At 34.7% G+C, this 10,193-nt stretch overlaps 2 protein-coding genes across 3 annotated transcripts; both read right to left on the bottom strand.

Moving 5' to 3' along the window:
* Nucleotides 1-930: 930 nt before the first annotated feature.
* Nucleotides 931-2,528, bottom strand: LOC145792350 (uncharacterized). Of its 2 annotated transcripts, XM_082873100.1 has the most exons (6): nucleotides 2,260-2,528; nucleotides 2,081-2,149; nucleotides 1,892-1,963; nucleotides 1,685-1,756; nucleotides 1,515-1,583; nucleotides 931-1,429 (listed from the first exon to the last, which is right to left on the bottom strand). In XM_082873100.1, the coding sequence occupies exons 2-6, from the start codon at nucleotides 2,099-2,101 to the stop codon at nucleotides 1,418-1,420; spliced, it is 246 nt and encodes an 81-aa protein (XP_082729226.1). In that variant the 5' UTR covers nucleotides 2,102-2,149; nucleotides 2,260-2,528; the 3' UTR covers nucleotides 931-1,417. The 2 variants fall into 2 exon arrangements, with proteins under 2 accessions (XP_082729226.1, XP_082729225.1); XM_082873099.1 differs by having other exon boundaries at nucleotides 931-1,583.
* Nucleotides 2,260-5,342, bottom strand: LOC145793461 (protein FAR1-RELATED SEQUENCE 5-like). Its single transcript, XM_082876293.1, has 4 exons — nucleotides 5,271-5,342; nucleotides 3,799-4,372; nucleotides 2,833-3,737; nucleotides 2,260-2,724 (listed from the first exon to the last, which is right to left on the bottom strand). Exons 1-4 carry the CDS (start codon nucleotides 5,340-5,342, stop codon nucleotides 2,260-2,262), a joined length of 2,016 nt encoding a protein of 671 aa, XP_082732419.1.
* Nucleotides 5,343-10,193: the final 4,851 nt, after the last annotated feature.

Raw genomic sequence — 10,193 nt, forward strand, 5'->3', positions numbered from 1 at the left:
TATGCTTGACGACTTCATTATTTTATAATGTTGTGGACAGATCTCATTATTTTATAATGTTGTGGATAGATTTCATTATTTTATATTCTTATTATTGGTCAGGTCATACTTGTTCTTCACCAAATCTGTCCACAACATAACACAACCAAATATGTCCACAACATAACCGAATCTGTCCAAAACAGTATACATGTATCCAAATCTGTCCAGAATCCACATCTGTGCAGACAACACAAAATAACACTGTCCAAAACAAATCTGTCCAAAAAAAAAAAAAAAAACTGTCCAAAACAAAAAAAACTATCCAAATCTGTCCAGATCATTCCAAAATCTGTCCACAACATTATAAACCTGTGCAACACAAAATAAGACAACCAAAACTGTCGAAAATCAGTCCAAAACCAAAAAATCTGTGCAGATCATTATAAACTTGTCCAAATTTGTCCAAAACCCAGATCATTATAAACCAGTCCAAATCTGTCCAAAACCAAAAAAAATTGTCCAAAACCAAAAAATAAGTCCAAAACCAAAAAATCTGTGCAGATCATTATAAACCTGTCCAAATCTGTCCAAAACCAAAAAATCTGTGCAGATCATTATAAACCTGTTCAAATCTGTCCAAAAACCAGATCATTATAAACCACTCCAAATCTGTCCAAAACCAAAAAAAAATGTCCAAAACCAAAAAATCAGTCCAAAAATCAAAAAATCCAAATCTGTGCAAATCATTATAAACCTGTCCAAATCTGTCCAAAACCAAAAAATCAGTCCAAAACCAAAAAATCTGTGCAATTCATTATAAACCTGTCCAAATCTGTCCAAAAACTAGATCATTATAAACCACTCCAAATCTGTCCAAAATAAAAGCAAACTATCCATAGGATGTCCATATCATTCAACATTTGTCCACAACATTATAAGCCTGTGCAACATAAAATAGCACAACCAAATCTGTCCAATATTCATGACACCAAATCTGTCCAAAATAAAAGAAAACTGTCAAAATCTATCCACATCATTATAAATCTGTCCAACACAAAATACATCTGTCCAAAACAAATGAAGATAAAATAAACTTCTCAAGGATGTCAATCTACATGACTGTCAGCAGGACTATGTGACGCTTGCGACAGATGGACTGTAAAGTTTTCAACACTTGTACCTCGAAGCAACCCCTGAAAAGATCTGTGAGTGGGATACACAAAAGGCATTGACTGAGCCGTGTTATTCCCCTGCAATACACCAAACCATGTATTCAACTTCGATTACAATGTATACTACATTTTAAATGTAAACTATGTCACTAATTATAACTCACATCATATGTACCATACGTAAGAGGAGGACCACTTGTACCACCTATAAGAACTTGAGGTCGAGGTTGAGATGGAGAAATGTACATATCATGACGATGATCCTAAATTAATACCTGTGACGAAAAACAAAAAAAAAAAAAAGATTAATAACCAAAAAATTTTAAAAACAAAAGAAACATCATTGAACATTAATATTACCTTATTATAATTAATACCCATGACAAAACGAGATTGTGATTGAGAAAAATTGACACCAAGACCATGATCCTAAATACAACCAATAGAAACTATGTAAACAAAATATTTGAATAAAAAACATGGTCATTATTTAACATTTTCTTAAAAACTTGCACACAAAAAACTATTACCTGAGTAGAATTACCACCCATGACGAAACGCGATTGTGATTGACCTTGGCAAGTATAAATAGCATCACTCGACTGCATTGCCAGACAAACCAATTACAGATAAAAATAATTAAATGCCAAGCAATCCAACTTGGGAAGTGTAAACAGTAATGAGGTTGTGATTCACCCATGAATAAAATTACCACCCATGATTCACCCATTAAATACCTGAATAGAATTACCACCCATGACGAAATGAGGTTGTGATTCACCTTGGGAAGTGTAAACAGTACCACCCGACTACATTGCGAAGCAAACCAATTACACATAACAACAATTAACCATATAATGAACGAACTTAATGAAATGAACTCATCAAACTAACCATATAAAGACCACATTACTATTAAATATTACCTGAATAGAATTATTACCCATGCGGAAATGAGGCTGAGATTCACATTGGGGAGTATAATCAGCGCCACCCTACACACAACGAAAAACCTTAATGAAAGTGGGCCATTACTAAATAAAATCAATATTTTAGTTTACTAATCTACTGTATTTTAATCGTATGCAATTTGTCATGTCCAAACCTAAATAGATTGCATCCTTTTCTTCTTTGCAATAGCTTTTTCCATCCCGCCTTTGATCCTCCTTCTTCCCTTACTAGTTGACTCTCTTTTCTTCAGTCCCTTAGCTTGGATTGGACAATCTACTTCATCACTCTGTGGGCATGCATTGCTTGGCGAATTTCTCAAATCAGTTACCTCCACTTGACCACAAATGTGGAGACTTAATTTGTCTTCAACCATTACACTCAGTTCTTCACCTTTTGAAACTAACAACTGATAAGTTTCTTCACTTTCAGCAGCTCTACTCGCTATTGCTCTAAACATGGTCATTAATGACCGATATCGGTCACTTTGATGTAATTTGACATCAGCCTTCACTTCATACCCACGTCTATCTTTCACTCGTTCAGCTCTTGCTTTTTTAGTCCATCGTTTGAGTATATACTGTGGAGGAAGTTCCGTTGCATTGAATATATCTCTAAGCACCTTGAGACAATGTCGACATAATATGCCCTTCACTTCAAACTTCTTGCAACTACAACTCAAACAACCCCTCTATCCATTGTCACAATCTTATCTTTTTTTCCCATCTACCATTGTTCTTATTGTGAATTTGGTGCTCTCACCATCATTAGTAGTGCCTATAATGGATGCTTCAATGGACTGCACATACTCATTTTGGAATTCCTCAAAAATAGTTTTCGTGTAAATCTCTGCCACTTGCTTTAACATCATAGTTGGAATCGAAACCCTTGGCAATTTTTGGGACAAATTATACTCCGCTTCCAATTCCTTATACCTTTTCTCATAAAGCACGCTCTCAAAATGCTTGAAGAACTCCATCAAATTATGGTCACAATGCAGATAATCCTTCAGAAATGCATTAAAGGATTCACTAAGTTGAGTAGTACTCATTCCAGCTGCCCAAGAATTCATAATATATGGCCATCCCCATTTCTCCTTCACGTGAAAAGTCTGCTCCAACCAATGATTGTCGAATGCATCATACGTATCAAGCATTTGGCCCCACTGTATTCGGAATTCTTCTTCATCATCAATGTCATGCATAAATTTTGAAAACACACCCTTCACCCTTACATCATCGAAAATAGAACTTACATGCTTGACAGCATTTTGCATCAAATGCCACGTACAAAGACGATGGTTTGTATCGGGCATGACAATTGGAATAGCCTTAGCCATCGCAGCATCTTGATCTGTGAAAATAGTTTTCGGAGCTTTGTTTGACATTGCCTCCAAAAAAATTTGAAACAACCATGTAAAAGATTCAGCAGTCTCATCATACATCAATGCTGCACCGAATATAACTGTTTCTCGATGATGATTAAATCCAACAAATGATCCAAAAGGTCTATGCTCATTATTTAGTTTGTAAGTAGTGTCAAATGTCACTACATCACCGAACTGAGCATAGTCCATGATCATTTGCGCATCAGCCCAAAATATATTACTTATCTGCACATCATAATCTAATTGGACTGCATAAAAAAAAAGATGGATTTTCCACAGTTTTCTTACGAAAGTAATGCAACACACTACCCGCTTCCCCATATTCCAAATCTTTTTGTCTCTTCGATCTTAGGTAATTTTTTTGGTCCAATTTGGTGAAACCAAGTGATGCTCTTCCACCAGATTCCCTACCAAATAGTTCATAAGCAGACCTAAGAGGAATTCCAGATTGTGAAGCTAATTCTACTTCAATTGCTTGGGTGGTAGAAATTTTTCTTTGGGATGGCAACATATGAATGCAATCTTCAGGCACAAGATCATGATTATGATGTTCAACAAAATCACAAGCAATATATTTTCCTGATATTCTATCTAACTTGATACTAAATCTGGCACCACAACCACATCTTACCTCTTGTCTTGGATTTTTGACAAGTGGATCTCGTTTGTCAATACCTCGACTTCTCTCTTTGTAACATACAAACGTGCGTGATGTTATCTCCTTCGTCTGTCTGTTCTTGTTTGCATATGCCTTCCTAATACTAAAGCCCACCTTTTCCCCATACGTATTGTAAAAGTCATATGCGGCTTGTTCAGAGTCAAATGGCATTCCCACTATCGGCTTCCAACCACAATCATCAACAATATTATTTTCTTCCATTACCTACAATTCATATATATAAACCACATTTATACTTAATTGCAGGTTCATATATATAAACCACATTCATATATATAAATCACATTTACCTACAATTCATATATATAAACCATATAATTATATGAATCCACAACTAAATTTATGAATCTGAAAATAGATCAATGTGATTAACTATATATGTAGAACATAAAATAGCATATGAAAAAATCTGACTTACTTCACTGACTGAACCCATTTCATATGAAAAAATTTGAATTAATTGATTTCAAAAATCTGAATTTGAATTAACAGATTAAAATTTGAATCAAATATATTCAAATCAAATTTGAATTAACATGGGTTAATCTGAATCAAATTTGAATCAATTTGAATTAAAATCTGAATCGAATTTGAATTAATCTGAATAAAAAATATTAAAATCTGGATTTGAATTAACAGATTAAACCTAGGCAACAGATTAAAATCTGAAATGGGTTAATAAACCATCTATACATATATACATATATATCAAAACAAATCTGAAACAAACAATAACAACCATATATGCATATATACATATATATATATCTATGAATCCCCAACAGATACAGATTTTAATTTGTGAATCAATAACAACCGTCTATGAATCAATCTGAAATGGGTTAAAATCTAATAAATATTTATACATATTATACATATATACATACATATATATATATATATATCAAACTATAACAGCAAGATAACAGATACAGATTATACATATATATATATATATAGATTGATCCAAAACTGATACAGATTATACATATATACATATATATATATATATAACATCAAGATAACATTTTTCTATGAATCAAACTGAAATGGGTAAATCTGAAACAAATCTATATATATATATCAAGATGATGAAATACACCTCATTGTCGCTGCAATGTGGCCTTCCCGCCATCGCATCGCCGCCGGACTCACCATCGCGCTGCTCCACCATCTCTTTCGCATCAGTGCCTCACTCCGCCTTTTCAGTCGCCTCTCACGATGCTTCTATCTCTCTACTAGGGTTCACTGACTCAAATAGATGGTGCAAAGGCGAAGAAGACGATACAGAGAAAGAGAAAATGGGGGAAGGACGACTCAGAGAAGGGGGAAAACACGACTCAGAAAAGGGGGGAAACACGACTCAGAGAAGGAGAAAAGGAGGGAAACAAGGAAGTCTATCTATTTTTTGAAAAAAAAAAATTAATACAAAACGACGTCGTTTTGTATAGCACTGCAGGAATGTATGGCAGGAATGTATGGCAAAAGATCCAGACTCGTTAGCATGGTCCATCTAAACTCACGAATGTGGCAAATCACTACCATTCACTCTCAAGGGGGCACATTTTCAAAAACACAAAATGGATGTTTGGAAAATCAAAAATTAATTTTTTTTATTAAAATTTATAAAAAGATAAAATAAATTAAAATAATTAATAAAATAAAATGTTATATTAAATATATAATTTTTTAATTTTTTCTTATAAAAATCACATTTAATTATAAAAAAATTCAATATTTTTTTAAATACAAATATTTTAACCTAATAAAATAATTAAAAATTAAAATAGTTAATTTTTCAAATGAGGCCAAAGTTTGATAACTTCGTGATTGTGTGCTAGAAATTGGGCGTCCATGTGGCATAACTCTTTGAACCTTTTGAACCTTATCCATATAAGTTTGAATTTGAATTCAAAACTTATTTGGATAACCACTCATGATATCTATATCTATCATATCATCTGATATGGATAGATGATATAGTTATCCTATATATCTGATATGATATCTGGGATATGAGGATAATGAAAATAACGTATGTTTTTCCCATACTGACTCTCTTTCATTAAACAACAATCAAGTTTTTTGCACTGTGACTTGTGTGGGTAATACTCATATTGTGGTATCACTCCATTGCTGGGTTCGTTGTTCGCATTCTTGAAGCACGTGATTTACCCACGAGATTCTTCGCTTCAGGTTCTGTCACTAAGGTATGATCTGAAATTTTTACCGACTGCGTTATACTTTAATTTACATTGGTATCAGAGCATACATGGGTATTTTCGTGCTTATTTTTAAAATCATGTGTATAATTTTATATAAATATATACACATTATATGCATGAAAATTAATGAGGTAGGAAGATGAAGTACAGGGTTTCTGCACTTCCACTCTCATTACATTGAGAGTATAAAACACCTCATTTTTATGTCCATTAAATGTCATTTTTTAAGACCGTAAATGTTTTTATTTTGGAAAATGGAATCCGGTAGTACCAAAATTGGACCAGAAATACACCCTGGAAGGCGGCGCCTGTGCCGCACGCACCATATGATGCCATCAGCGGCGGCCACGCACCTCCACGTGCCATCACAAAAGCGTCAGTCGCGCTGTCCATGTGCACGCCGTCCGTGCTATGCACGCGCACGCCGTGTGCTGAGTCGTGTGTTGAGCTGCGCCGAGTCGCCTGCTGAGCCGCGCCGTTTTCCTCCGTCAGCTTGGCTGGCTTGGCTGTTGATGTTAAGGCACTGTTTGTTTTTTTTTTTTTTAATTATGAATCACGTTAAATGGTCATAAATAATTCGTTATAGATTTGTTTTATGCGTGGTTGGTACTGTTAGACTTAGAATTAAGTTTTCTATCTTCTGTAAAATTTTAAAAATTTTAAAAATTTTTTGAAAAGAAAAGTATTTTTTCTGTGATAATAATTCATTATTTCTGCTTTAAAATGCTTCTAGTGTTGCATGATTAATTTTCTGGTGTTGAAATTTTTATTGGAGACTACTGTAAAGGTTTACTATTTACTGGTATAATTGTTTCAGTTTACCAGATTCTGCAATATTTATTTCTGTTTCTTATGTGTGTTTATTAATTATTTAAAATTCCAGAAAAATTTCAAAAAATTCCAGAATGATGTACATTATATTATGGCATAATCTGAATATTAAACACAGCATATATATATTTTTTTTTTTGGGTTTGTAATATGTTGTGATTAGAGAAGCATGCTTAGTTTTTATTTATTTATTTATTTAAATTCCATTATTAAATGAATATAACATGTGTAAAATTTACATTAAGATGCTATTGTATGGAATTTATCATGCTTTGTATATGCCATAAGTAGTGGGAGATTGATTTTTTTTTTTTTTTTTTTTTTTGCGCATGGAATTAAATTAAATTTGATTATTTTCACTAGAGGCGCAAGAGATGATTACGAGCATAACAAATTTTTGATCTTGAGACGTGTGTAATATTATCATTTTTTAATTTAGATTCTTTTTGCTGCAAAATAATTTTTGTTTTGCTATCATTAATATCCCATGCGCATTTGTTTACTCTATATGTAGAAATGGCTGCTAAGACAGTGGTGGCAGACTTAACTAAGGGAGAAAAATTAGATGGCGACAATTATGATATATGGCGCCGTAAGATCTAATACTTCCTCAATGAGCAAGAAGTGTTAACCACACTTGAACAAGTGATGGTTGAGCCAGAGCATGGCAACACAGCTCAACATCATCGTTGTTAGGTTTTTATTCTTGGCAATCCCGTTTGACAAAACTCCTTTCAGTTGTACTTGTTTTCGCACTTTTATTTTAGTGAGGCTATGAGTTTATTAGATGTGAATCCAACCCGAATCGTGCTTTGCAAAGAAGTTTGTGGTGTTTAATCATTTCAAGATTGCCACTTCGCTGACTATAACAGGGATCGAGCTGCCCGGTTAGCTCGTGGGGGTCTAGGGAGCAGCACCCCTTGGCGCGTCCGGGGCAGTGCTCCTGAAGCAAAATACAAAAATGCAGTCAAAGTTGCCTGTCAGCTCGAGCGAACATTCCCCTACTCGAGCAGAGAATGCTGAGTTCCAGAAGTTTGGTGTGATACCCCTGTTCTGTATTATGCTAATTTATCCTCCTTATGCATATGATTATGTGTTTGTTATGATTTTGAGTGCCATTTATATGAATATATGTGGTTTTGAATTTCTATATGTTCACCGTAGGAATATCTGTTTGATTATCTGCTTCGGAATTTAAATTGAAGGCCTTATCGGCCACCGAAAACAAAATTGATTGCGCCATTGTGATTAGCGTAATTTTTAAAGCCTACGGTGAAATTTAATTGGAAATTGATTCGGATTAGATTAAATTCATTAAATTGGTGAATTAGTGCTCAATTATTTTATATTAAAATAATGTGACCAAGGGAGCTCTTATTAAGGCCATTACACCCTCATTTTTGTTCCTTTTTTAGTTCAACTTCTGAAATTATGCTCTAGAGAGAGGGAAGGGCAGGATTTAGTGAGAGAAGGGGGCTCAAAGTAGAGATTTGCTAAGGAACTTGGTAAATTTGAAGCCTAGCTCAAGAATTAACCATAAATTGGGAAGATTGAGCCTCTAGGTATGTGATTATGAATTCATGAGTTTGAACTTGTGATTTTGTGAATTAAAGATTAATTGGTGATCAAGAACAAGAGTTGTGCTCTAATTGATGAATTTGAAGTTGAAATGCACATGCATGTATAAGATCACCATGATTTTGCATAATCAAGCATGTATTAAGTTGAATGTGAAAATATGAGTGTTAGATCATACATGCAAACATGTTTTTGTTGAGTTTCATGAGGATGAACACCATTTGCATCATCCAAGTTGAGAATAAGAGTAATACATCACATGTATGTACAAATTACAAGAATAGGAGCCTTGATTGCATGAATTTCCATGTTGGAAATGAGTTTGGTGTCAATTGGGACATGCATGTGTTTGATTTATGAAATTGAGCTCCATTATGTTGTAATTTAGTGTTTGTACCATGTTAGTACACAAATATGTGAAGTTTGAGCTGAGATTATGAGTTTGGAATCTTTGGAGGTCGGATTTGAGCTCAAGAACACATTCTGGAAAACCCATAAATTTGATTTCTGCTCGAGCGGGGAAACCGCCGCTCGAGCGTGAATTTTGTGCTCTTAGTATTTTCTGCAGACCATGATGTCTGCTCGAGCGGGGAAGTTCACGCTCGAGCGGAGAGCTATGTAGGATGAACTTCCGCTCGAGCGTAAAAATGATACATCCAGTACTTTTTGCAGACATGGTGTCCGCTCGAGCGGGGAGCCATGTAGAGAGGCCTTCCGCTCGAGCGCCAGAGTGCACGATCGAGCGTAAATTCGACCTAACCAGTACTTTTACAGGCCTCAAGGGTCCATTCGAGCCGGTAAGTCCACGCTCAAGCGGGGATCCTATTTTCTAAAATTTTGTTTATGCATTCTGAGTTTCATTTTCTGTTCTCTTTCACTTCCAAGCAATCTTAGGCATACATTGAGCATTGTAATTGAGTTAAAGATATAAGAATGAAGCCTAAAGAGGAATATGTGAATTAAAGAACGGATTGAATTATTTGTGACCCATATGTGTTATGTGATATGTAGGGTCAAACTCTAGGGAAAATCCACAAGCCGATCACTGTGAGTAATATTTGAAATATGTTATTATCCAATTGCTTACTTCTATTTAAGTTTTGTAAAGTTCATTAATTCGAATGGTGGACAAAGTTTGAAAGGCCTAAAGCCCAGTTTGATGCGAGAGTTTGGAAGGCCTAAAGGCCAGTCTGATTGGAAAGTTTGAAAGGCCTAAAGGCCAGTTTGAGTTTGAAAAGGGCAAAGGCCAGTTTGACATGCATGAATGGGCCAGAGGCCAATTTGACATGAATGAAAGTTTGAAAGGCCTAAAGGCCAGTTTGATATGAAAGTTTGAAAGGCCTATAGGCCAGTTTGATATGGAAGTTTAAAAAAGCCAAAGGCCAGTTTGA

This window comes from Camellia sinensis, chromosome 6 (assembly GCF_055761805.1).
Source record: "Camellia sinensis isolate YWXY chromosome 6, ASM5576180v1, whole genome shotgun sequence".
NCBI classification, from domain to species: Eukaryota; Viridiplantae; Streptophyta; class Magnoliopsida; order Ericales; family Theaceae; genus Camellia; species Camellia sinensis.

Bases quoted from the DNA above. Each gene is read 5' to 3' on its own strand.
- LOC145792350 (XM_082873099.1), bottom strand. From the start codon at position 2,101: ATGGGTAATAATTCTATTCAG. The intron at 1,964-2,080 runs GTAATATTTAAT...TTCGCAATGTAG, and splicing joins TGGGTAATAATTCTATTCAG to TCGGGTGGTACTGTTTACAC. The intron at 1,584-1,684 runs GTAATAGTTTTT...GGTTGTATTTAG, and splicing joins TGGGTGGTAATTCTACTCAG to GATCATGGTCTTGGTGTCAA.
- LOC145793461 (XM_082876293.1), bottom strand. From the start codon at position 5,342: ATGGTGGAGCAGCGCGATGGTGAGTCCGGCGGCGATGCGATGGCGGGA. The intron at 4,373-5,270 runs GTGTATTTCATC...TATGAATTGTAG, and splicing joins CACATTGCAGCGACAATGAG to GTAATGGAAGAAAATAATAT. The intron at 3,738-3,798 runs GTAGTGTGTTGC...TTTTTTATGCAG, and splicing joins TTTGGAATATGGGGAAGCGG to TCCAATTAGATTATGATGTG.